At 42.1% G+C, this 27,634-nt stretch overlaps 1 protein-coding gene across 1 annotated transcript; it reads right to left on the bottom strand.

Annotated features, from left to right (window-relative positions):
* Nucleotides 1–2,300: 2,300 nt before the first annotated feature.
* Nucleotides 2,301–25,643, bottom strand: LOC107664277 (lysine-specific demethylase 6B-like). The gene is made up of 24 exons (XM_016454800.1): nt 25,257–25,643; nt 24,953–25,014; nt 15,857–15,955; nt 14,416–14,508; nt 13,680–13,803; nt 13,463–13,558; nt 13,174–13,384; nt 12,688–12,933; nt 12,421–12,585; nt 10,635–11,138; nt 7,284–10,435; nt 7,032–7,158; nt 6,770–6,875; nt 6,445–6,650; nt 6,144–6,244; nt 5,937–6,005; nt 5,588–5,736; nt 5,362–5,476; nt 5,057–5,244; nt 4,625–4,766; nt 4,521–4,548; nt 3,219–3,317; nt 2,920–3,090; nt 2,301–2,826 (listed from the first exon to the last, which is right to left on the bottom strand). Exons 5-24 carry the CDS (start codon nt 13,796–13,798, stop codon nt 2,803–2,805), a joined length of 6,018 nt encoding a protein of 2,005 aa, XP_016310286.1. The 5' UTR covers nt 13,799–13,803; nt 14,416–14,508; nt 15,857–15,955; nt 24,953–25,014; nt 25,257–25,643; the 3' UTR covers nt 2,301–2,802.
* Between the last annotated feature and the right edge of the window lie 1,991 nt (nt 25,644–27,634).

Here is a 27,634-nt window from a genome sequence, read left to right as displayed (position 1 = left end):
TTGCTTGATATTGCCATCTCTATGTGATCCGTGTATAAACGCATGTTATCCATCATCCTCCACCCATAATGCAATTGTATTGCAACTATTGCTGGTCTTTTAGGGGGCATTGCAGCAATCCTAAGTCTTATTGTTCCGTGCAATTTTTTTTGTTGTTTTTTTGGTGAGGCTCTTCACATGGCTTTTAGGACCATATCATAAATTAGTTAGAATTTAAAACTGTAATTAGAAATCAAAAGAACTTAGGACTTCCGGTCTTAAATCTATTCATCATCATTACTCGCACTGTACGCACTGTAACTATTGTCACTTCCTGTTTGTCACAATCAAAGAAAATGTCACAACTTTTGGGTGGGGTAACTGACACAAATTTCAAATGGTTTTCAACGGTCGTTTGATCGCGTCCAGTGTAGGCAGACTTTAGCTGTTGTAGACACGGTGTTACTCACCTATTGAGAAGAAACAAAGCAACCTCGGCGTCCGATCGCAGGCCTTCCGCTCGAGTTCTCTCCAGCGCTGGAAAGCTGATTCGATATTTACACGGGTCCTACTTCTTGCCTTAAACCCTCGTTTGTTCCGCAGACATTTTCCTCTTGTTTTTTTTATCCGCCATCTCTATCTTTCTGTCGCTCGGCTCGGCTAATGTCTGTCCTGTGCACTGAAAGCTCTCTCCTCCACATCACGAGTAGACACGCCCCTTATTGCTGATTGGCTACAAGTTTATTTTGCTATTCGGCCCGAATCAGTTTTCTAAAGTGTTTTTGAAAAATTACATACCCTACCTTTAATGTAGAGCAGTTGTGAATTACACTGATGTAAATGTTGCATAGGACCAAACTTCGCAATTCAGTCATATTGGAAAAAAATGGATTGGATTCGGTTTAATGTTTCATACATGGAAATGTGATTTTTGAGGTTTATCATGCAAAAAAAAAAAAAAAAGTATGTATTGTGAACAGCCAGAGATGAAAGCAAGACTTTTGATCTTTCTTCAGCAACTTTTCAGTTAACAGCCATTCTTAGCCACCAGACCAAGACACACACATACATACATATCAAGGTTAACAAAGTTGAAAATGTGACTGTTTTAGGGTCTTTTGACCAGACTCAAGTTTTGAAGGCAACATGGGATAACAGAAATGATCACAAACAACTGACGGCAAGGACAGATTGAGAGAGCTGAAAGAAAGATGGAGTGGAGCAGCATGGTTTCTCCTTCATGATAAAAAGAATAGCAGAAAATACAGTGGGAGGGGTTGCACATGGGAGGAATAGAGTAAATGTTGGGTTGCGTAACTGATAAGAGCCCATCTGTGGTCGAAATCACACACAGATCAATTAATGTCTGTCAGATATAAGATTTCCCACTGCTTTCTGGGTCAGTGTTTACACTCTCAGTTCTCCTGGGTAGCGACCCCTGACCTCACTCAAAAAGGAGGGCAGTTTAAGACCATTCAAATGAAAAGATAAAACCTGTGCTAATATGCAATACATTCGAGCACTTAACTAATATGCAATACATACGAACACTTAACAGGACACAACCAGAAGTTAAATGATTTTTTTTTTATAAAGAGAAGAAAAAAAAAAGGAAGTGTGACAGAGATTGGTAATTATGATTGTAATCAGTTTGAAGACTGCCTAAAAATGCTGTTGTGCAAATTATATCCCAAATATTACTTGTCAAGGTTTGAGGTAAATAGTTGTAAACTTTGCAAGTTTTTTATTTTTTTTAAGGCTAAACATGTCTTTGAGTGATTGGCATTCACCAGCCTCTGGTTTGTGGCAAGTGCTATTGTGAGTTCACCTCAGTGATGCTTGTCTTCGGGCTTTGTACATTAAACAAGGATTTGGCTTTCTGAATGGAGCAAAAGTGAGTAAGGTGATAAAGGAAGGGTGAAAAGAGCTTCCTGTTCTTACAGGAAGTAGGAAATCCGCAAGCCTGTGCAACATTAACCTCTGAATGAACCTCTAATGACCTTTTTAAACTCTTTACTTGAGGTCCTGGGTAGTTTGTGCTACTCCTAAGTCACTTTGGATAAAAGTGTCAGCTAACATATTGGGAGTATTATGGTGGGAGTACATTTCTGCAATAACGGAGCATGAATTACAATTTGTTGCGAAATAATTTGTTGTCAGTTGGAATGAACGCTTGTTGATTGATGCTTTAGGCTGCTTGATGTATCTGACCCTCATTTCAACCGCACGAGCCATTATGTCCGGCCCACATGGGTGTGTTAATATTAGGGTGACCATACGTGCCATTTTCCTGGCCAGGATTTCTATATTGCCTATAATTTTTATCTCTTCACTAAATACAAGTCACAAGGCCAATGTGGTATATATCTAGGCTGTTCTAGGTTTAAAAAGAATAAATTATTGAAGAAAAAAGCACCCACGAAAAATACAAAGAGCATTTACACATTTCAGTATTCAATATCCCCAAAAAAGAGAGAGAGAAAAAAAATTCAGAACAAAACCCAAACGGACAGGATCTCGGCAACTCTGCCGTTGTAAGCCATGACAGCACCAAACTGAGTTCCACTTGAAGTCCCGCAGAGCCATACAGGGGTTGGTACACAAGACCCTCAGAATTTATTCTATCGAATTTATTGGCTGATTGGTTCTGTAAACAATGCTGAGTAAACTGGTTCTGGATTGGCTGTTCAACAAATATTAACAGTAGTATTTTTTTTTCCCAACGGTAAATGTTTTAAGTCTTAACTGGACTAAAATAAAAGATCTTGTCCTGCGAACAGGAGTTTTGGTTATGGCTGTGTGAGGGCAAGGGATGAGACGTCCTCATCGGGAGCTGGAACTGGTAGTCTGAAAAAGCACACGTACAAATGATAAAGGTTAGCTCTTTTTGAAGCTTTGCTGTTGTTTGTTCACTTTGACAAAGCGCGTGGGTGCACTCACCAGGCTGAAAGAGTCGTACACACTCATGAGCTCCTCCATGCGGCATTGCTCCAGCACTACTACATTGGAGAGGTTTGGGTTGCGTTGTCGTGCACAGTCCTCACAGTGCACCACATACATCTTCCGACTGCCATTCTCACTGGTCACAAACAGCAGGTTAAACACCTCCACCTGCACAAGAACAAAAACTTGCATTATTATCGTGTCATTTTCTGTTATTTTTTGGAACAGACCTCTGGTGGGTTTTTCTATGTAGGGTCTGCCTATACTTTACAAATAACGAAGCACAATCCACTCACATCACACTCATTACAGTAGTAGGCCGGCTCATCCTTCACTCTGCTCTGGTAGGAAATCTTCTTTCCTCCTGCCACTAGCTGGTCCCTCAGAATCTGAATGTGCTTAATAGACTGGAGGAGTTTGACGTGGAAAAGTACTTACTGTCACGTCAGGGTCTGAGCCTTGCGGCAAAGTCTGAGTACTGAGTAACTTGCGAAGTCTTGATTTACTGCTAATGCGTAAAATAGATGCATTTATGCATATTTTTTTCTGTTTTGTCTGTGTAGCCTGAATAGGCCTATGTCGTGCAATAAAGGTTTTCTATTCAATAACATTGTTAACTGTTTTTATTTATAACATCTGCTGCTTTGCTTCTGTGAAAATGAATAGAGACATCAGCCTTAAACTTTGTTTTTGTCGTTTACATCAGTTATATTTGTATAAAATATACTACTTTGTGTCAGTACATTAATGGCACATTTGAGCAGCATGAACTGTAAATATAAAGAAATGCCAAATCACATGCAGGTTTTTTCAGACCAGAGACCATAATAGTGTAATTTATTTTATGATACGAAACGTCCAATTTTTCTTTCAGTAATGTTTTTTCAATTTTTCAAGAATTTTGTGGTACTAAACGTTTTATTAGTTGTCATAGCAAGCGATTTTAAAAGTAGGATGCCTCACTTTTTATAAGATGACTGAAAATTTTACTTGACTTCGTAGTTAATTCTTACTTTTGAAACCTTGTTGCTTTGACTGAATGAATACAGAGGCATGGCACAGATCAAAGTTTATCAAAAGCATTTAATATTATTCAGAGTAATCATATCAATGACACAAATTCACAAAGTGTTTAAGACATGTCTGGCTCAGTTTGCTTCGTGTGTGAATTCCAAAACAGTGCAGATTTTAAATTTTTTAATTAACCACAAAAATAAAATAAAAATGAGGAAAAGAGAACAATTTAAAAAAAAAATGTACAATTAAAAAAAAAAAAAAAATATCAGAGAATAGCTATAGAGGTGAGAAACAATTCACTGAACAGAACAGATGAAACTGAACAATTATACTCACAAAATGCAGGAAAAATGATTGATTAAAAATGCTTGTCCTGATGATATAAACACATTCCATACTGAAACTGAAAAAGTCTTTTAAAACCCGTATGTTTTGAAGCATTCTGAACAACTGTATTTCTTTTAATTCTTAATGCTTTAGAAAAATGTCCATAGCTCTATTATTAGTATTATTAATTTTTATCTCTTCACTAAATACAAGTCACACGGCCAATCCACTAGCTGGTCCCTCAGAATCTGAATGTGCTTAATAGACTGGAGGAGACAGTGTCTGAAAAGGAGGAAAGGCAAATGGATTAAATGCCTATTCTACTAAACTGGGATGTAACTTCCTACTGCATACTTACTTGATCATCTTGTAAGTGTCTGGGTCAGTGACTTTGACGTTCCGTGCCACGTTCCAGGATACGTGAATCATGGGAACGATGGATTTGACTTTCTTCACTTCGTTCCACTCAAATCTCTCTAAAGCCAACTGGTACTGATAAGCTACAAATTCAGAAAAACAGCTTTTTACATTTCTGTGCCCAGGATTTTAGCTTTACACATTTCATTGCAACTGTTTATGTAATTGTCATGACTGATAAAATGTATTTTAAAGCGATTAGATTTGATTTTCCACTTAAAGTAGGCTATTCCTGGCACACATCATACATATTTTACGCAATTGTAATGACAATGAAAGATCGGGATTTTCGTGCTACAGGCACTAAAACATCCAAAAGCCACCACTTTTTGAACGATAAAGAGAACAGAAGTTAAATGTGTAGGTTACTCACAGGTGACGGGTCCCACATTCCAAGCAATGTTGTTGCACCAGCCCACGGCCTGAACCCAGTGTACAGTGCCTGCGTTGATCCATACCAGGTCTCCTGGTCTTTGGATGAACCGGTACACAGGGATGTTAGCGCGGTACAAGTCATCCAGAACCGGCCACCATGATCCTGTCAGGTAGTCGACTCCATGCCTGAGAGAAAAATCCACAAACTTCTTAATTCTTATATAATTATGTTAAAATAAATACTTTATTAAACATTGTTGGGCTATTAGTGTTATTTGACAGTTTTTGTAAACTCTTTCTTACTTTTCACAGAAATCACTGATGGCCTCCCAGTAGTTGTCATGAACAGCAAACCACTCACAGTCTCCAGGCCCAATATTGATGTTTACGGAACAGAAGTTATTGTTCTCCTGGTGTCCTGATGATACAAGCATTTAACACCAATAAAAAACTACTTGCCAAAGCAGACTATCTATCTTTGATTTCTACAACTCACAAATCGAGAAAGCTATTAGTGATTGCGTCAAACCTGGTGTGCGGCAGCCAGGGACTTTCATGTAGAGTTGCACTGTATTCATTCCCAAAATGGTGTGGCCAACATGACTCAGCATATTCCCACTGGAGGACACACGCATAAACGCCGGCAACTTCTGCAGTTCCTGCAGCTGAGGCTTCCATCTAAAAAAAAAAAGACAAAACACAACTGAGTTCAAACAGACTTGTACACATTCTTGCACTTTACATGGGCAGCATCCAATTTCTATATCCCCAACCATGTCTTGAAGTTTTACATACAACCTTAAGGTTTTTATATCATCCAAATGAGATGACAAAAAAAAAAGGTTATACATTTATGCAATTATGCACAGTAGTCTTACCTTTTTGGATCGGACAGGTCAATGTTGGTGCCAAATTTGATTATCTTCCCCACAGTTTTCTGCTCTAAACTATAAAGACAAATTAAATCATTTTAAGTAACATTTTAAAGAGGTGTTTTATACATACATATATTAAAAAAAATAAATAGAGGCATATATTTGGACAAAATCAAGAATTAGGTGCTGTGCTAACTTGCGAAGAATTACCTGGAGCTGGGAGCTGAGGAGCTACTGGTTGTATTCTCAGAGTTAGTGGCTGATTTCTCATCTTCATCATCATCATCCTCGTCATCACTGCCCTTCTCTTCCTTTAAAGGCAGACAATGGTATAGGTGCATGTTCAGTGCATGATGTATATGATTCAAATGGAAATTCATTTTATATTTTACGTTAGACAGAATTGTACAAACAAGAATGACAAAGTATTTGCAAAATTACCAACAAATCTCTGGAAACTAACAAACACTGTGTTAGTTTTGTTGTGTTGGTTGTATGTTTGTGTTCATACCTGTAAGCTCTCTTGGAAGCTGGAGGCCTGGTACTGGGCATACTTGGCAATTGTTGTATGCGACCTGCTGCTCTCGCAGGGCCAGGTCTGGCCAGTGCCGCTGGGATCCCAGTTCTCATCAGCTGGCTGCTGGACCTGGGTCCGGACCTCTACTGCATGCTCCGCATTTGCCTCCACCAAAGATTTTGTGGAAAACAGACCAAGATCTATGAAGAGGAAGGAATGAAAAATGAACTAAGTTTCCACAACAGCAACCATTAAAGTTACAAAATGTACAACTTGAGTATCTGTCCATCCATCCATAATACATTGTGCATAAACATACTTAATCTAAGGGAGCCAGCTAATCCCCGGATGACAGTAATGGGGTTCTTAGAATCCGTGCAGAACTGTAGCAGGACCGGAGAGAGTGCATCTCTTTTACTTTCCAACTGCAGAGAAACAACAACAACATGGAATCATTAAAACAAACTTTTATACATCGGAGCATCAACTGTGTTTTTACTTGAGCAGAGTTATTGTGCATGTAATACACAAAAAGACCACAAGGGGGCAGGAGATGCTGACAATGCTACTGCAGCGCTTACATAGATGCTAGGTGTGGGGGGGTTGAGTTTCTCTCGAGGGATGGGCAGTTCTGTGGTCAAAACTGGTTTAACAGAGAGGGCAGGTAGGAGGAACGATTCCTTAAATTTCCCCTTCACGTGAGCCCCCCTGAAACAACAAGACATTAAATATCAGATACGGCCTTTCACGGTCCAAATCACATCAAAATAAATTGCAACTGCAGCCAAGAAATAAACTGTTTTAAAGATTTCCTGCACGCAAATATTGCTTACTTGCAGGCTCTGATGATTTCACTAGCTGTGTTCTTTATGGTGATTTCCTCCAGAGGAATCCTTCTCTCCTCTACCTCTGAAGCAATAAATGTCTCCCTGTTCCCACTCTCCACCTTTATGAGGCGTATCTTCAGTTCTTTGGGTGGCCCATCTGTCAGTGCTCTCAGTTTCTGAAAGTCATCAGAACATAATGCTGAAGAAGCTGATGGGAGATCAGACGAACGTCCAGAGCTGGCGCCCTCGTCTTTACTGCGTGCCCACTCTTCTCCTTCGCTCTGGGGTTGGCTACATTCCTCCTTCCTTCTCTTCTTGTCTCCGTCACAGTCTTGTTCCTTCTCCCTAAACTCCTTACTCTGAAGGTCCAGGTTACCCAGTACCTGCCTGCTCTTTTTTTCCTTGTGTGACTTTCCGTCCTTGTGCCGTCGACTGGAGCTGGAAGATGAGGATGAGGAAAGAGACACATCACCGTGTCTTTCTCTGTGCTTTTTCTTTCTCTCTTTCCTGTCCTCATGTTTTTTGCTACTGTGTTTGTGTTTCCTCTCTCGTTCTCTGTCTCTGTGTCGGTCCTTTTCTTTATCAGGTTTGCATGTCTCCTGTGACTCTGCCTTAGAGCTCTGCCTTTGAGGAAGTACGTGTTTGTTCACCTCATAGCTATGACCAAGCTCCGCTAGTGAAGACTCTGAGATGGTGGTCAGTATTGGTCGATTTTTAAACAAGTCTTTCACAGTTCCAGAATCCTTCTCTCCTGTGGATTCCTCTGAAATATCTTCCTCATAATCATCGCCCAAAAAATCTGACTGGCTAATCTTATCCCCTCTCTTCCTCTCTGATGCCCAATCTGTAGGTGAGAGGGGACAGGGCTGTCCTGAGTTACTAATGGCAGAGGGTTGCGTTGGACTGCTAAAACCTGGGTGATTGGATGAACCTGATGTGGGAGAAGTGCTTTGTTGTTGTCTGCAAATGTCAGGCTCCAGAGAAAGAGATGAAGAGTACTTCACTCCCATAAAAGCAGAGGGAGGAGGACGACCAAAGGGTCCACCTCGGTAGGTGTACTTCTGGCTCTCAAGTACAGATGCAAGGTTTTTAAACATGCTGTTCACACCTGTCTGATGGAGGTGTGGCCGCTGTGGTGGTGGTGAACAGGATGGAGTTTCATCTTCATCCCGATCCACTTCATCATCATCCTCACACTCACTTTTCTCTACCTCTGGAAGGCCATACAGCTTGGCCAGGTCACTATGGCGATAGTTGGTTCCTGTTGTGGCAAGATTGCTTTCTTGAGACTGCATGCTAATGGAATTTGCAGGCTTGGGAATGACCTTAAGAACCTCCTCTTCTTCCTCAAGTGAAGAAGTACGACTACAAGGAGATGCCAGTGAACCTTGCCGACTTAACACAGGTGGGCTTGCATGGCCATCTGGCTGATAACCCTCAGTTGGAGATTGCTTTAGGGCAGGCATGAGGTCTGGTGCACACAAATAACTCTTAATAGGTGCCACATTTGTAGAAAACAGAGGTTTCGGTACTGCCTGTTCTCTGCTCTGGCCAGAATACAACTCCTCCTCTTTCCTGATGGACTCATCCAGCATCTTCATAATATTAGCCAATCCATCAGGCAAGAGCTCAGAAGTTTCCTCCTCAAATTGGGCACCATCAGAGTCACCACTGCAACTTCTAGAACTGCTACCCAAACTACCAAGTCCTGTACTGGGCATATGTTTTTGAAGGCTGCTTGTAGTCGTGCTGATAGGTGTGCATGAAGAGCGAACATCCTTGGGGAAAGCCTGGTAAAGTTTGGGTGGCTCTCGCAGGGGTGGAGGGTTGGGAATTGCATTTATAATCTCAGCATTATGAGAGGTTTTCAAAATTTTGACATCTTTGGATGGGTCAGGTTTCAATTGCATGGTGTGGCTGTGGTTGTCGGAGGGGCTGATGAGACCTGACTCTGAGGGGTATGTGGGATTCCCAGTGGAATTCTGAGACGGTGCGCAACTCTTCCATTTCTCTCTTTGCCTTTGCTTCTCACGGGCATATTCTGTCTGGGGGGTGAGGGGAGGTGGTTGTGACCGTTCCATAACGTTTGCTGCAGTTCCAGAAAAACGTGGGGGCACTCCTCCCCGACTCAACCAGGGATAAGGTGGTGAATTCTGGCTAGGAGGTGAGATGGAGGAGAGTGCATTGGCTGGAGACAAACAAGGAGGTGGAGACTCGGCTGCACTACCTGACAGCAAACGTTCCAGACACTTGATGGCAGACTCACCGTGTGGCTTTGTCTCCATTTCTTGTCTTTCTACATTCCGTTTTCTCTCTTCATTCTGGTCTCTCCTTCTCTCTTCTGCTTGCATGTGGCCTTGCAGCTCTGCATCAAGTTTATTCAAAGCATCAACAATGGACTGAGAGCTTGGGGCAGCAGGCTGCAAACAGGACCTTGGGTAGACTGGGGCCGGAACAGTAGTAGTTGCCTGAGAAATTGAGGAGGAAGCTTGGATGGGTGCTGAGTTGTATGAATTACTAGAAATTGGCTTGAGGGCTGAGCTGACTTTTATGTGTTCTGGAGGTTGAGGGCAATGTAAAGGTGAACTGACTTGAGGGAGAGTGTTGAAGAAGTGCTGAGAAGTCTTGCTGGTGATTACACTCTCCCCTGATCTCTGAAGACCTGCGTTTAGGGTGGAGGGAGAAGAAGACACTGGGGTGTAGTTAGGTCTGCCTTGTCCTGTGTGGGGTAGAGTGGATTGAATCCGAGATTGTGCCCCTCTATGTGGGTTTGGAAGGGTTTCAACACCAGGGTGGACACCCTGATACCCTGGATGTGTTACATTTTGACCAATCATGGATACATGGTTTGGGTTTGAGATTAACACTGAAGAATCCATTGCTCTCCAGCTGCTCAGGGTACTGGGAATGGAGGCGGCAGTAGAGGGTGCTGAGCTTGTGGCAGGGACGCTTCCAAAATTGGTGTAATGTTCCAGAGAGCAAGGTGGACGAGGAGTTTCTAGGTTTGGGGTAATGACAGGTTTTCGAGCAGGGGCCTGAGGAGGGCTCACACGCTGGGGGGTCCCTGGACCCCGGTCGCCCCCAGCAAGCCTATTCGGTGCCTGAGAAAGGCGTTTGGCAACCTGAGAATCCCCTCTTGCTGAAAAGTCACGTGATTCCTAAAGGGAAATTAATATTACAGTCAACAAATCATAGGACACAAAATTGTAACTATTGATAACATTTATAGTTTACAGCACATGTTGTGTAGCATACTATTTACTAATATTAAACAGCCAGCAATTTTAAGTCTTGAGCAGGTAGATCTGTTTGAGCATCAGAGAGGTTCTGTTTAATGCAAAACTGTGTGTGTGTTACCTGGTTCCTCCAGGGTTTATGGGGGTTGTGCTGAGGTACGGTGTCCTGGGCCTGGTTGCTGGCTGGTGGGCTGGAATGGACCAGCCCTGGGTGAGGCTGGAATTGGGGGTGACTGTAAGGCACAGAGGTGTAGTTTGCTGGTGAGGGTGCAGGGCGCTCCCCATCTGCCCGTGGTGATGATGAGGATGTAGGTGGTGGTGGAGCCTGTTTATTCAAAGAGCTCGATGCAGAATCATGTCCTCTTTGTGAAGTAGTACCACGTGGTTCCACTTGGGTCTGGGCTGAAGGTCTGATGTTGGGGTAGGAGTATGTAGAATGGTGGATGTGAGGGTTCTGTGAAGGTCCCAGAGACTGTGGTGACTGAGCAGTCTTGTGGGACTGTGGTGGAGGACCCCTGCTTTCTTCGTAGCCTCTTGTGCTGTGAATGGTGGGTGAAGACGTGGTTGATGGATTCAAGGGAGGCAGTTTATAGGGGAAGCTTCCAATTCCTGACTTAGCTGAATCCTGTAAATAGAGAATAAGAATTGGCCAAGTAAGCCAAGTACATCTAATGTAAAACAAAAGGGTAGACTAAACATCAAACAATACACGACTTTCATCGGATTGCTGTTCTTTACACAACTGTCTATCTTCGCTGATCTCAGTTACAGTTAGGGCTGCATGATACATCGAAATGGAATCGAGATCGCGATTCGACAGAAGCTGCGAAGAAGCCAAATCATCTCACAGAAGGATTTATTTCAAACACTCGACTGACGTTATGAAGTGAGTTTGGAGTAAAAATATGTTATTAAATGTGGTATTTTCACATGCTTTCAGATGGAGCAGCATTTACTTCACAGAGCCGTAGTTCACTGAGAAGCTATGCAAACAGCTGTCATTATCGCGAACGATTTCTTCGATTTCATAATCGCGCAATAAAATCGTCTGCAATTTTTTTGCGTAACTTGTCAGTGAACTACGGCTATGTGTAGTAAATTCTGCTCCATCTGAAAGCACGTGACGATGATTTCCTGTTGATTACAGAACCGGCTTTTTTAACAAAATGCGCATGACAATCGCATTCGATTAATCGTGCAGCCCTAGTTACAGTCAAACCACATTTCACGCTACAAGTCTTGGATTACAGACAGGTCTAGATATTTAACCCACTAACTTAATTCACACCTGATTTCTGGCTTTTGTCACAAAGCTTATAAGTGAAAGCTGATAAAGTGGCAGTGACAGATGATGCCATATATATTAAACTGTCAGACAGAATACAAGAAAATATTATAGAATATCAACATTCAGTTCTGTCAGGACCATTATCGTCATAGATAACTTACAATTAGCATACATTTTAGGTTGGGGGTATGGTTCTGTTCTGGGCAAACACTCCCTGCCCATCCATGCAGCCTAGCATGGATAGGAGCAGGGAGAGCATAAATAAGCCCCCTAGGGTAAACAGAACAGAACCAACATTAATGATTAATGTAGCAGATATCATTAATGTTCTAAGTGATTATTTTATGTAACAACATAATTTAGTGGTCTGACTCAACGCGAATATCCAATGCCGAGTCCTGACTGGACGAGAGGAAGAGTTTGGGGATGGAGGTGGGTGATTAGCTCCTGAGCAAAGCGATAGCTGCTGAATAATGACTGAAAGGACCTTATAAAGGGAATTATGATTGCCGTCGTATTCCTATAGGTAGACGTGGATCAGCTGAGTGTCAGCTGATGAGAGCTTGACTAACGTGACCTGCCAGAACTAACGCTACGCTCCATTTCAGCAGTGACTGACCTGGAAATCAATGGGTCCGCTTTTGTGTTCATTCGGGTTCCAGGGTGCTCCACCTCTGTGCAATGGGTTCCAAAAGCTAGGTTTTGGTGGGGGGTAGTTGGAGGATGGCTGCTGATTCAAATGTACAGGCGGCCCGGATATGCGCTGCATGGCGGAATGAGGCATCTGTCATAAGAAACAGTAAAAAAGAGGGCTTGGTAAAGGCGCGTTTTAGGACAAAAATGCAGAGGTGAGCATATCAAAAGACGTGATATGCTCTCGACTAACCTGTTCAGACCCAGAGCTCTTCTTTCTCTTGTTCGGACTGGGGCAGTCCTCCATGGGCCGGTGCAGAGATGGAGCAGGGGTATGCTGAATGACAGAGTGCTCTCCAAGAGGGGGCCCAGGTCGTTTTAACTGTCCAGAATGAGAATGAGGTCCCCTGGGTTGCTGCTGAGTCTGAGGTTGAGTCCACATATCAGGGAATGAAGGCATGGGCCGTGAGCCATGGGCTGAGAGCTGAGGAGCACCATACTTGTGGATAAAGTGAGAGAAAGAGAAGTTGGCGAAAGTACTCAAGCACATAACGTAGTTAAGCGCGCTATACATTCAATTAAACACAAAAAATGGTTAGACAACTTTAGTGTAATATAAAGCTGGTCTTTCATAACTTACACATTTAAAAATACTGATTTATACAGGAACACGATTCATTTTTATATAACAAGAGAGCATATAAAAGGCACAGTAATGAAACATAAGCTCAATAATCACCTTCAGTAGTTGACTGGCTCGAGCTGTGAGGTGTGCAGGAGGTCCTGCGTTGTAGCCATTGTGCAGTCGGTTGTGGTTATCACCAGGCAATGGCTCATATCCCTGGCCAGTTCTGGTTGGTTCCCAAGGCCTGGGAGGAGCAGGGGGTATCCTTTGTATTCCTGGCAACAAAGCCTGAGACAGGCCTTGCTTATCTCCTCGATGTAGGGGACTGGAAATACAAGGACACATTAACAAACTTTTTCCAGAAGTATTTGTAAAACAACAATAAAGCTTATTAAAAACTCACCCATTGTTTAAGAATTTACTAGGATGATTTAGCCCAGTCATGTGACTAGGTGGCATATGGGTGAGGAACTGGTGCTGATTGACACCTGGCAAGCACCTATCGAGGGATAAGAAAACAAGGTTTTGCTTTGATCATTCCCTCTCATAGCTCAGTTAGCATAACTTTATCAGTGAAGTCACTAAAAGAATGATGCGGCCCTGATCATGAGGTGTATTACCTGGAGGGAGGTGGCCAGGCACGGCTGCTCACGGGAGCCCATGGTCCCCGGTTGAGTCCATCTAGAGGAAAAGGGTCCCGTGTGCTGCACCCGGTGAACTGTTCTGCTGTGTGATGCATCCAGCCTAGACGATAAACAAAGACAATTTACTTTCCTACATGTCTTTATTATCTTAGCCAATACATCTATCACTGCCGGGAAAAATACGTAGGCCTAAATTCTTGCATTCTTTCCAACATGTAGCAAAGTGGTTGTGACACTGAACTACTCGACTACTAAACCATTATGCTGCCTTCAATATCTTGGCTTAAGTCAGATGGCAGAGCAGACACTTTTCATTTATTAGATACACTTAAGTGTATGAGTGTTACTTTATTATTTATGAACTTTTAGTTTTAATATTTTAAATTAGCTATTATTTTTATATTTTCATTTTAATTTTAGTGGAAGTTTTAATAATTTTGTTGTGCTTTTATTAACTGTGCTGTAATTTTTATTTCAGGTTTTTTTTTACTTGAGTTTTTTTTTTTCAAAATGTTTTTTTTTCATCTAAAATGTACATTTTATTTGACTTCAGCTTTATTAAATGAAAACATTTTTCAATAGTTTTAGTTAACCATAACACTGAAGTGTACAAAATGATTTCATGCACTAACAAGCACGAAATATTCTTACTGATATAAATTACTGTTTAGTGCTACACTCTACCAAGAGAACAGAACACATGGTTACTCACCACACTAGCTGTGAGTGTGAAGCCCTCCACTGCAAAACAGAGAGGACCACTCACCAACAAGAAGGAGAAGCTGTTTACTGCTACCCCTGCCAACTGGAGAGAGAAAGAAAAGAGAAGAGATGGGACATAAGGGGGTGAGGCACAAATAACTGCCAAATCCATTAAACAGGGGGAAAACACATCCTTTGTAGTCTGTATGAGTGTTTGGCCTGAAGGCAGCTAATAACAAAGGAACCCTCCGGAACTTCAGTGCCACTCTCTGCCTCTAGGGGGCAGTGCTCTTCTGTATTCTAATGGAAAGAAAGGGTGCACAGATGGGCTTGTGGGAGTTCACCTGTAGGGTGAGTACACTGAGGTCATTATAACCCTTCCTAGGGCCTCTTGGCAGAGGGTGAGAGTGATTGGAGGGAGGGGACGACCAGAGCAAAGCCCTGGAGTCAAGCCAGCGGTGTCTGTGTGCATGTGTACATAAAGGAGTGTGTGTACTTGTGTCGTGTTGCTCAAGTTTGATTATTTGCATGTGTATGAGTGTGTATCTATGACAAGAGAGACACTGGGGTTAATCTCATTAGGCCAGGCATGATGGAGAGAGGAAAAGATAGTAAGAAAGAGAGCAAGGGGTGGAGGGAGGAAAGGAACAGCAGAAGGCTTGAACAGGATGGATGGACAGATTAGGAGAAAAAGACGGGTCTAAAATTAAAGTGTTCTTTAGGGAGACACCAAAGAGAGAAGACCGGCTGTGCTCCCATGAAACACCCACGCATGCAAACACACTGAGCTTCCCACGCATTCTGAACACACATGGCACACACTGGATGCACAAATATTGGCAAGCGTGCGCACACACCCGATTGAAATCGCTTGGCACACGCGCATATATACCCATACAGCAAAGGATGCCTAGTGCACACTAATTATGGACTTGGCAAAAGCATTTCAAGTGTGACACACACAGGCTTTCTTATACAATCAAACAGGCCACAGATGCAAAACATGTCATCCATAAAATGCTGTATAACCTGATGGGTTAGTCCTGAGCTACAAACTCAACATGCAGTGTAACACTTACTGATGAAATTCACAACCCTTTAATACTTTAATACAGTCTTTAAGCTGCAATTTTGGTGATGAGGCATAAATTAATCTAAAGATAAATACGTACGAGGCAATATTCAGAGAGTGTTTGGATACAGTGTGTGTGAGCTTTTCATTGCTCAGCAGGTTTAGTACAGTGCACACGAGCCCACCCACTCCTCTCTGGCTCAAGGTGTCACACTATTAAAAGGCTTCTGTGATATTTCAGGAACTCCGGATTTAGCTGCTAGTGGGGACTGAAATAATCGTGACCCTGCAGCACGCTGCATTCTTAGAACAGTTTCTGCATATTCATGCACACACACAAACACACACGCACACACACACACACACACACACAGTTTACCTATCAAATAAGCATCTAGCACCACTTCTCAAACGTCAGAAGAATTAGGGTTTAGCACCAACAGTCGATCATCTCAGCTCACTCTGTGGTCGTAGATTGCTGTAGAGAGAGATAAAGAGGTAATCATCAGTGCACAGAGTTTGACTTTACTCTCATTTGTGTTCCTGATCTTTTACATTGGCTTCATTCCATCCAATCAGCACAAGTGCAGTAAAAACAGCCAGGCTTTGCAGCTGTGCCAGCAGTAACCTATCATGGACAGGGTGTCAAAAATTACTCCAGAGAAGAGAAAAAGTTGACAAATTGTGTTTTTTTTTTTTATTTTAATCCAAACGAGAATTAGTTTTTAATAAAACTAATTTGTTTTTCCCATATTATTCTATCCTCTATTAGGAGCACAATGAAGAATCTAACTATTTCATATGGCCAAATTGCACTCAAATAAAATAAATAAATAAATACATGCATAAATATATAACTTTATTCAATAATAACCATGAAGTGTCAGTTTAAAAAAAAAAAGAAACTAAAGGAAATCTGTCTGCAACACTGGGAGCTCTTGGGTGGTGAGCAGGACAACAGTGAGAGGAAATCCATGATACTGTCTCTCACACACAATGGTGAGAGTTATTGTGGGGAGGTGTCTGAACAAACACAGGCCTGGCTCTCAAAGAGACGTATCGGTGTGGAAAGCCAACTATCACTTGTGAAAACTGTGGCTCGGGAAAAACACCCCATGAAAAAATAACGGGTGGAATTGATGGGTTTATAGAAAGTGTTTTCATTGGTTGGTATATGTGCATGTTTTAGCATACGAGAAAATGTTTGTAAAGAAGCACGTTCACAGTGCAAACCAAGGGTCTTCAGCAGTGAGTCTGCCAAATATTGTGATCTTAAACTAGTTTTATGGCGCTTTTCCACTGCATGGTACGGCATGGTACGGTTCACTTTTGGGGGGTTTTCCACTGGGTACAGTACCTGGTACTTTTTTTCAGTACCACCTCGGTTGAGGTTCCAAGTGAACCGTACAGTTACCAAAACGTGACGTGCAAACTCTGCTGATCACTGATTGGCCGGAGAGAATCGTCACTACCTGCATCACTGAACTTGCAACACAGAGACACAACAGAACCGCTAGATTTAAATCAGCACAGCCTGCGAAGGATCGAACGCAACCGTTTTGAATGAGCGCACCTTTTTTTTAACAACCAAAAAATGGCTGTTTTGTGGTCTGTTGAGGAAGTACAGACCTTCCTTTCGTTGATAGCCGAGGAGCGGATCCAACGAGAGCTTGATGGGGCGACGCAGAATGAAAACGTTTTTCAGGAGTCGCGGCAGTAGAGGTGGCGCAACTATAACGACATGTGAATAATCCCGCCCACTCTAAAGCGATACTAAACTGCAGTGGAAACGCAAACCGAACCGAGCCGAGCCGTACTCTGCCGTGCCGAGCAGAGTCGTACCACGCAATGGAAAAGCGCCCTTAGTGAACCAAAAAAAAAAAAACGGCTAAAGCTTTATGCTAAAATTAAATTTTTTTGCAATGTTCAACTGGGGGGTCTTCTGTCCCAAAAAAAAGTTTGAAGACTGCCGAGGTAGACAGTTGTGGGAAAACACACATAAACCCAAACTGAAACTTCTCCGTACTACATTTCCACATTTCACATAGAATGACAAATCATACTGCTACAGCTTTGCTTTTTACGAGAACATGTTTTTCATTTCAAGTAATATAGATTTCTAGTAATGTGGAAACAATACGGCACCCCGAAACAGATTCGTATTATTGTAAGAGAGATAAATCGAAACACACATAAATGAAGTCTGATAACAGCTAGCTGTCTGCTGTGTAACTGGGGAACTCCCATGACTCAACCATGGAAAGGGCTTACCCCACAAAGCCAGACTCTGCCCTCTTCTCTCACACTCTTTACGGTCAGGTGATCGGGGACGCCCACCTCAGTCACAGCATAGGGAATTTCTGAAAGTCTACCGTCATCGACATCTGTCACAGTGTGTTGTTTTGGATGCAAAACATATGAACTGTAAATTTACAGTGGGGTTTTTTAATATTCCACCAAACCAGGGAATCCAAAACTCACTGATGTCGATCGGACAGGAGAAAACAGGTGGCTTGTGGTGCAACTGATTATAAGAGTGAATGAGGTTGTGTGGTTATTGGTTTATTGAAAGGCGTCACATCTCTATTCGCTTTCATGCTCTAGCTAACTGTTTTCTAGAAATGTCATGTGTATTTACTCATACTTCAAAAACTCTTTAGAAGTCATTTTAATTTCAAATCATAAATGTTACAACGATGATATCATAATTTAAAAAATTCCCCATTCACCCCCACATCGCCCCTCAGCTTGATAAAATTCCCCATGACAACAAACATCAAACAACTATTCCAGTCACTGGTTTGGTCTTCACACTTACCAGATCAATGCCTTAAAATACCAAACCAAATGAGGGCCACATATGTGGGAGTCTCCAACCAAACCTGTCCAATCAAGCGATAAAAAAAAAAAAAAAAACCTTCTGGAAATCACCGTGAGAACTAACCAACCATACAGCTGGAGCAAAAGATATGACGTCTGAAGTGATGAGTACCCTTTAAAAAAAACCGATTCAGGTTATGATTCACTTTTGAATAGATGAGGACTGACATCAATAACATGGCAATGTGAAAACAACGCCATTTTAAGATAGTGCTACGGGTCGTGTGAATGATGTAATCTCCCAGCATGACGACAGCGTCCTCATTCCTGCCAGAAAGTACCATGAAGCAACTCGGAGAGCTAAAACAGCTGAGCGTTCGAGTATGCGGAAAAGAACGGCATGGAATGGAGTCAAGGAATTAGGCCAGGAGAGGGAGAACAGATTGTGAAAAAGAAAGGTAGATGAGAAGAACAGGGGAAATGAGAGAGCTGGAATGTTCCTCAGTGAGCAAAGGGTGCCGGCGGAAGGGCCTGTGGGTGAGCGCTCACATTTGGCCATTATATAACCCACCTCAGATAGAGATCACACACAGAGGCACAGAGGCAAAGGAAGCACGTCACAGTAGGCTTGTGCCTGTTCCCTTCCCTCTCTGTGTGTGTCTGCCTCTGCCAATGATGCAAGGCTGAGTCGTCACGATGGCGTCGCTGCCTTCCAAGCCCACACTCGTAGCCTCCACACAAACATGCGTACATACAACAGAGTGTACATCCTGATCCCGAGAGCGAGTTCAACTGAGGACACGCGCAGCGCTCGCTTCTGTGTGACTCTCTGGCTGAGCCCTCGCCTACATGTAACTTTGCGACAAGCCTTCCTCGACCTTGCACCACCCTTCCAAAAATAACATTACAATAAAAACTTTCACGACTGGCCCCATTACGCTTTCGGAATGTCACAACTGGCTTCTGTGCACAGACCATGATTACTTTCCCTGCTCTCGTTTTCATGTCATCGCTCTTGACCTAGTTCAGCGCTCCTGATTTATGGTTGCTAGACAGATGATAAATCCATCTGGATGGAGCGTTTGAAGATAAGCGGCGCAAACATCACAGGCATCGATATGATATTGACACTCCAGCACTAAAATGTTGTCCATCTGGTATCAGCTGTTAATGAATAAATATGTAGGCTAATATATAAACCAGGGCACATTAGTGGTGTATAAATGTGTATAAGATTGTCTTACTAGGGGGGAAAGACTCAGGTGACCCTAATCTAAATATTCACCATCATTCCTGACATGACACCAAAATCAGCAATTTCACTAATAATATGAATCTTGGATTCAGGTCTCAGCTCTCAGTTGTTTCTCTTTGAGTCGACACAGAGAAACATGATGCTTTTCTTAGTAACTCTAGTGGTCATGTCCTATTAAGAGTAAACAACCATGCTGTCACTGTGGTAAGCACTGCTGAGAAAACACCCTTAGTCATTACCTTGAATGAGGTGTATGAGTGACACTGATATTACTCATAAAAGGAGAAGTCAACATGAAACAGGTTACAAACCATTTTACTTCTGTAACTTGCCATGTTCCTAAATGAAAAAGGATATTCATTGAAAAACTGTAGTATGAGACTTTTGGAAATTGATTAGATTCTGAAAAGTGATTTGGTGACTTAATCTAAAAAGAAAAACAGAGGTGGATTGTGTAGTTACTTTGATGAAAGATGATGTAGGCTTTGAAATAACATGAACAAATCGTGCACAATAAGACCAGAGATGTGCATTTGGAAAGTCAATAGGGTCCATTTTGATCTTATGTTGACTTCAAAAACATAATGAAACAAAAGTGACAACCGACCTTTTCTTCAGTTTTGTGACGTACATCACCGATTACTCGAAAAAAAAAAGTAGGGTGGAGACTCGGTTGTGTCCATCAGTTGTTGATTAGATGGAGGCAGATCTTGCAGTCAAGTGAAAGTGAACTAAATTTTTGGCATATGTCACCAGAGAGACGCGTGTCAGAAGATTATGATTTTAATTTAAAATAAATTAAAAACTTATGAATGTATGAACTGTTCACTATAAGATCAATAACTTATATATTCCCCAACACACATATATATATATATATATATATATATAAAATATTTCCCCAATAACAACATATGTACAACAATGTAAGAGATCAGCCCTAAGATATGTTAATATCTATATCTGGATAGTAGAGATGCACCTTTCGATCGGCCAGGGATCGGAATCGGCCGATTTTCCTCATGATCGGCCCGGATCGGTGATCGGTCGGTCAGTCTCACTACTTTCCGATTTCGAGCCGATCCGTTTTGTTACCAGCGGCACAGGCAATAACGTCAGCGGCGCATTCTCGCTCTGTTCTCTCCGACGACCCCTTCTCTCTCACACACACACACGTCTCATTCGCTCCGGTTAAATAGTGCTTGTATTGCGCATTATTTTAGTCATTCCCGCAGGTTATACCAAACGCGCGCGCACCACCGCAGATCTATATTAATGGAGCGCACAATCCGAGCTCAGTCTCAAACAGCTTGTGAGCCACAAACACCAAAATGAGTGGCTAACTGCGCTAAAACAACAAAAAAAATCGGAAATCGGAATCGGCCAAGAAAATTGCAATCGGTGCATCTCTACTGGATAGTCAGGAAAAATTCTGCTTCTGTACTTGTCTGTGAATGGGAATGTACCAGCATGTGAGAGTAAAGAAAGCAGAACAGATATGATAAGAATGGAAGTCGTCGTCAGAGCAACAGGAAGTGGGCCTCTCAAAAGAGGGGAGGGTGTCTTAAAAGGGACTAGGGGGAATGATGTAACATCCTGTGGAACATATTCTGTGTGTACGTATTTATGAATGGCCCAAAAAATGAAAGCAAAGTGGTCAAGTGTCTAGTTTCTCATCCTGTTAAGTCCCCTTAGGCTTGGCAGATGTTGCTGTTGTCTCTCTGTCGGGGTTATATCCATACTGCTGTCGGTCAACTTGTGTAATAGTTCTTCTGAGAACTAGAGTAAAACTTTTAAGGAACAGAAAGAGTGACTGACGTGCCAGCACATTACACAACAGACACAGCCCAAACGGCAAGAAGCTGAAAGACGGGTGCGGTGCGTGAATGGCAGTGACTCAGTGTGCGAACGTCTGCTAGACATGAAAGTCTGGAGTGTGTCTGCACAGCCATCTGCGAGAAAAAACTTTGAATGCACTGTGCCGCACAGACTGTACAAATGTGTCACCGTATCATTGTGAGATCGCTCTTTCATTCTCTTTTTACCTTATGAATACAAAGTACCACAAATGACCTTTCTCTGTAGCCATCAAAACATCGCAGCTTTTCATTACTGGAACAGTCAAACCTTGAACATCTGTCTTGTTTGTCTCTCATTAGCCCCCAAAAGTCCCCTCCTACATTCAAACTCCTCGTTTCCCAGAAGCAAGTGCATTAGACACCAACAAAACAGGCACACTTATTAGTAACAAAAAGGATAAATCACAAACAAGCGGGCTCTCGGGTTGCCATGGCAACTGGTACGGCAGCACTCGTGTCTGACGCTCACAAAGTCGGAGAGGGATCCAGCCAAGCGGGATGAAGAGTCACGTCTGGCATCTAAAATATTTCAGACACTACTTGAAAGTTAGTGATCATAAATCGATGGAAAATTTGACTTTAATGTGAGAGAGACAAACCAAGATGTTTGCGATACAGGAAAATAATCCCTCCTCAGTCATGTCCCCCCCTACGTTATGACGCACGTCAGTGATCTGTGTGTTGCATCCTGGCTGCTCACTCTGAACATCTGACTGAGTCACAGAAACATGACTGATCTTTTTTGTTTTCCACCACTCTCCATTCCTCTCAACCACTCCCACTATAGTTTCACCGCCCCTCCCTTTCTTTTACTCACTTTCCCTTTTCCCCCTCACTCCAAGCCAGTGTGTCAAGAGGGGGAAAAAATGTGGTTTCAGACAGAATTAAACGCTTTTCTTTCTTGTTGTCTTTAAATTACACCACCTAAGACCAACTCATCAAACTTAATAATAACACACGTTCACAGACTCACACACTTTCTCTTGTGAAATTCCTCTAGCTTGCCTACATCACTTCCTTTTACCACAAAAGTACAGTCCTAACATTGGAAAAACTCCCACACACACACAACCGTTAGAGCTCAATGGAATAAACGAGGAGGACTTTACAGCCTACGACTTTTTGTTTTTTCATTCGGACAGTCCTGAAATACCAGTATAACCACACTCGCATAAGCCCGGCTCTCTGTCATCATCACTGTCGAATGGCTACCATGATAAGCGTACGTTGACTAAGCACTCTAGCAAGCCCACTGACCTACATCATGATACATCATCATTCCTTCGTTTCACACGCTCACACGTGAAATGTGCAACCTACACCGCTCTCTATTTACTCCACCTGTTAAGATCACAAACACACCCTCTTGAATGTTCTACCATTACTCAAAATTAGCGATGGGAAGATAGACTCAAGTTCATTTAAAAAAACAAAACAAAAAAAACAGATTTAGTGATTCTTTTAGGTCATGATGTAATTATAATTCAAAACAATGGTTCACGTATTGGACTTCGCTAATCAAAACACTGCCCTAATACACAGTTCTACACACTTTCAAACAATTGAGAATGAGTATATATATTCACAGCAATTTTGTTTCTTATTTTAGTCTGGCCTATAGCTTTAACACAAGTTTATGCCGTCACAATAAAGGGACAGTGACGCTGCAATAAGGCGGCTAATTCAAAACACCCGCTGGTCTGAGAAGGAGTCTCGGCAGCTGCTGCACTCTCGAAATTTACAACCCACAACTTCAAAGGGAAACAAATGCAGGCTCTCTGTTTTCATGTCAGTCGTACTAATTGATTGGAAGTCGATCTTCAAAGGGATCTTCCTGTCCTTCATATACCCACGTATTTACTTCCACGGGTGTTTATGACCGCCCGTAATATGCAGAGCGTCCCAACTCGCCCCCCAGACACACTCATACAACAAACACCTAACTGTTTCACTGCAACTTTACATGCTGTCAGCAATGTTTGTTTGACGTCATCACAAATATTCCTCCTAGCGTGTGACAGAGAAACTTCCCCTGCATATTCCCTTAACCCAGACACCGGAATATGTTCAAACGCACATGCAAACGCTGAGAGAAAAAACACCCCACCCCCAGGTTGGGCTGGAGGCTTGTTGTAGTAGAAAATGATGCAAATTATTTCCTTTCAGACAGACGCATTCAGTTCAGCACGAGCAGGCTGAGGCAATCCATTCAGCTTTATGAGACTGCCCAGCTCGGCACATCCCCGCAGTGGAGCCCTGCCCTCCCGTGTCAAACAAAGAGCAGCGGATCACATTGCCATCACGCACACATAAATGGGTCAATGAAGTGATGCTCTTTTTTGGTTCAGTTTCAATTAATTTCAACCTTTTTTTCTTCCATAGAGCTGAAAGTCAAAAACATTTAGATGCATGAAGATTGTAAAACAGAAACAGTAGTAGTTTGGCATACTCTTTTGTTAAGCGTTTAAAAAATATATGCAAAGAAGCAATTTTGTTTTCACGTATGTGACCCTGGACCACAAACCCAGTCATAAGGGTCAATTTTTTGAAATCGAGATTTATACATCATCTGAAAGCTGAATAAATAAGATTTCCATTGATGTATGGTTTGTTAGGATAGGATACTATTTGAAAATCTGGAATCTGAGGGTGCAAAAAAAGCCAAATAATGAGAAAATCACCTTTAAAGTTGTCCAGATGAAGTCCTTAGCCAGGCATATTACTAATCAAAAATTACGTTTTGATATATTTACAGTAGGAAATTTACAAAATATCTTCATGGAACATGATCTTTACTTAATATCCTAATGATTTTTGGCATAAAAGAAAAATCGATCATTTTGACCCATGCAATGCATTGTTGGCTATTGCTACAAATATACCCCAGTGACTTAAATCAGAATTAAGTCACATATTATTAAGTCAGAATGGCTTAAGCAGTATGCAGGCTATTCTGTTGTCATGTGACAAGAAAACCATATAAGAGGGGACCAATTTAGACTCTCAAGACTGTATCAAGGTCATCAAGATTTATACGAAACTAAGAAAATAACTTTTTTGTTTTATATGTTAGTATAATGTAGTATTTGTAAATGAAAATGGATTTGTTTGACACCAGTAGGGTCAGTTTACACTGAACCCAACCCCCTTCCACCTGACACACGTGGGACTGAGACTTTACAACCTACATCTAAACACTTTCTGCCTGAACACCCTACTTATACAATACAGCAATATACACAATCACACGCCCGACCCAATAATTAAACCATGCTTTGATTTGTCTAAAGAGTATCTCTCTAAAGACGGAACGCCATTCATTGTCTCAAAGGCATGTGTTTGTGGGCAGCAACGAGTTAATGCGCGTGGTCACTTCCGGTCACTGTTACTACAACGCTTTCATTCACACAAACTGTTGCTAGCCTGAAATAAGGAGTGTAATTTCTTTCAGTCACGGCCAACACTCAACTATGAAGTAGTCAGGAGTTTACCATGGGGATAACAATGATAAAACAACTGAGACAAGAGAGAGCGGACTTACCTTTAGTAGTAAAACTCGTTCAGCTTGCGTCTCCGCTAGCGCTCCCAAAAGTTAGACGGGATCTGTTGGAGAATAAACGAGGACATCTTTTAGTTTTCCTCACAGAGGACACGAGAAGTCGACACCTTTCACACTAGAAAGGTGTCAACGGTTGAAGTGATTAAATTACGAGTGATCACATATAAAGAAGCTTGAATTACAGGCGGCGCTTTTGTTATAAGCGCTGCGGGAATAGAACGCAGAAGCGTCGAGTACAAAAAAAACCGTTAAAACACGAGTGTGTGACTAAAATTCCTGTCAGTACCGGTGAATATCGCAAGCGCAGTTTATCCGTAACTTCTCCTTGGCGTGCAGATGAATGTACCAGCTGAATAACAACAATAGTAATCCGCAAAGTCGTCTATTTTCGTAAATCCTTCGGTTTAAACGCCAAAAGTCTGTTGTGTCTCTCCGCAGAGGGCGTGCTGCTGATATTTAATGTTGCTGTTGGGTAAGTCTCCGCTCTCTATAGCGAGCACAGAGCTGTGTCTGTGAGTTAAGGCAGGGATCGAGTTGCGCTGGGGTTTTTTAAAGGGACACACAGCCCCGGCTACAGAGGCGCACGCTCTCTTCTCTCGTCTCTCCGCAGCGTAGCACCGCCCCTCAGCTCCTGACGTCAGCACGCACGACACCGGAATTCCCTGACAGCGCAAACCGGCAGGTCTCCGCCTGCTGCCTTATTTAAGACGGACTCGTGACTCGTGTCCTACTCTCACGGCCAGCCGGGACAGCAGTTCCGCCTCCTAGCTATTAATAAGTCTGAACACGATATTCACGCCTCATCACACAAAAATGCAGCACCCAAGACTCGCGCTCCTCACTCATTCAAGCAACGACATATAAACCATATATAGCCTCAGGACATGCTATTCAGTTGATATGGGGCTAATAATAATTATTTATTATTAATTAATTTTTGTAATATGTTGATTTCAATTTTACTCCATGTAAACAACCATTTATATTTGTATATTTATTTATATCTATTAATAAACAACAACAATGATGATGATTATACTATAATAATAATACTATTCTTCGTATTGCTATTATTATTATTATATAAAATTAGATTTATTTTCATAAAAAATTTTCACAGAGAATGTTCTGAGCGTCGGGCAAGCCAACAGGACAGACAAAACAGATGGACCAAGAAGTGCTGAAATAAAGAAAAATAGACAGGAAAACTGTGGATACAATTTTCAAAATTACACTGGAAGAGTATCCACTTTTTCTGACTTATTCAACAGTCACAATTGAAGTTTTTGAAGAAACTAATGGCATCTGCCATGTCAGGATGTTTCTTGACTGTGTGAGGACAGCATGGTATGTTCATTTAATGGCGAACAGACGCTGCATGCGTGTGTGTGATCAGCACGTTATATTTAGCAAGGTTACATCAGTGGCAGCGAGACAAAACAGGCCGGCCAAACCATGGGAGTGTGTCACGGGAACCAGGCTTCTTGGACAGCAGCGGAAAGACATACACACACACACACACACACACACACACACACACACACACACAGGACGTAAGCTGCTCTGAGCACAACGCCTACCAAAAACAGGCAAACATCGACAACAGCAGATGTGCGAATGGCTTCTTTGGGAAACTGAAGAAAAATATGGCTTTTCTTTTTCTATCATACAACCCTTATCACATTCCAGCTACAGCACTGTTACAACACTGTACAGCACCCCATAATAGGATACTCCAGACAGGAAGAAGGGATATGACCACTGTGACCAGGGTGTGACGCCCTGTGATCTCTCCCACTCACACCCACCCATTGTGCTCGTGTGTGCTAGTACACTAACATTCTGCCATTACAACAGATTTCAAAAGATATGTGCGTGTGTTTTGAGTACTTTAATTCCAGAGGTGGGCTTGTAGTTCCGATTGCTTGGTTCTGGCCATATAACCAGGGAGGGACAGAGCTCAGTCTCCCGTTCTCACATGGCAGCTAAATATAGCAGCGTTCCCACGAGTACAGCAGAATTCTGAACACACACAGAACTGTCAGATGTGCAGTGGCAGAAATGAGTGGTATGTGTGTGTGAGAACTGACGGCGGCCTTTAGATCAACACTCTGCTCCCACTTTGTAGGCTTCACTGAGTCAGCACTCGGGTGCTCTAGTTGTCACAGCTGCCACACATGGATGGATGGTCCATTCAGAGGGCTAACTCCCACTGTGCCCACATCTACCCCACATACTCCCACGTATGAATTACACACCATGAGTCCATGCCAACTCATATTGAAAGTAAATGTCCCACTCAAACAGTAGGGGGACTGTAACCACCCTCTGAGGACACAGGAGGAACAATATATACAAATAAGGATTGCAAGTGTGAGCAGCATTGTTAAAGCTTAAATTTGTTGATCTTGTATGTGTGTATTTGTGCCTTGCAAACTTATTAACTAGGGTTTTCTGTGATTGAACATTCACAATGATGTGTCTTATTTGAACGAATTTGAAAAGTCTCATTAATAATGGGTTGAAAATGTTGAAATATTTTGTTGTTTATGAATATAGTAATATACATAGTACATAAAAGTGTTTATTGCATGAATAGTTTATTGCAAAGAAAACTTTACATTTAATGAGTCACATGAATATTGTTTTAGACACATACAGAAA

This window comes from Sinocyclocheilus anshuiensis, unplaced genomic scaffold (genome assembly GCF_001515605.1).
Source record: "Sinocyclocheilus anshuiensis isolate Anshui unplaced genomic scaffold, SAMN03320099.WGS_v1.1 scaffold99, whole genome shotgun sequence".
NCBI lineage: Eukaryota > Metazoa > Chordata > Actinopteri > Cypriniformes > Cyprinidae > Sinocyclocheilus > Sinocyclocheilus anshuiensis.
Note: the sequence above shows the minus strand (reverse complement) of the source record. Positions and strands in the feature narration are given on the sequence as shown.

What these genes read in the sequence shown, in the direction of transcription:
- LOC107664277 (XM_016454800.1), bottom strand. Translation starts at nt 13,798, where the DNA reads ATGCATCACACAGCAGAACAGTTCACCGGGTGCAGCACACGGGACCCT. An exon ending in GACCTGTCCGATCCAAAAAG is followed by an intron (nt 5,737 to 5,936) that starts GTAAGACTACTG and finishes TTTTTTTTTTAG; the next exon opens with ATGGAAGCCTCAGCTGCAGG. An exon ending in TCCTCCAGTCTATTAAGCAC is followed by an intron (nt 3,318 to 4,520) that starts ATTCAGATTCTG and finishes TCTATTAAGCAC; the next exon opens with ATTCAGATTCTGAGGGACCA.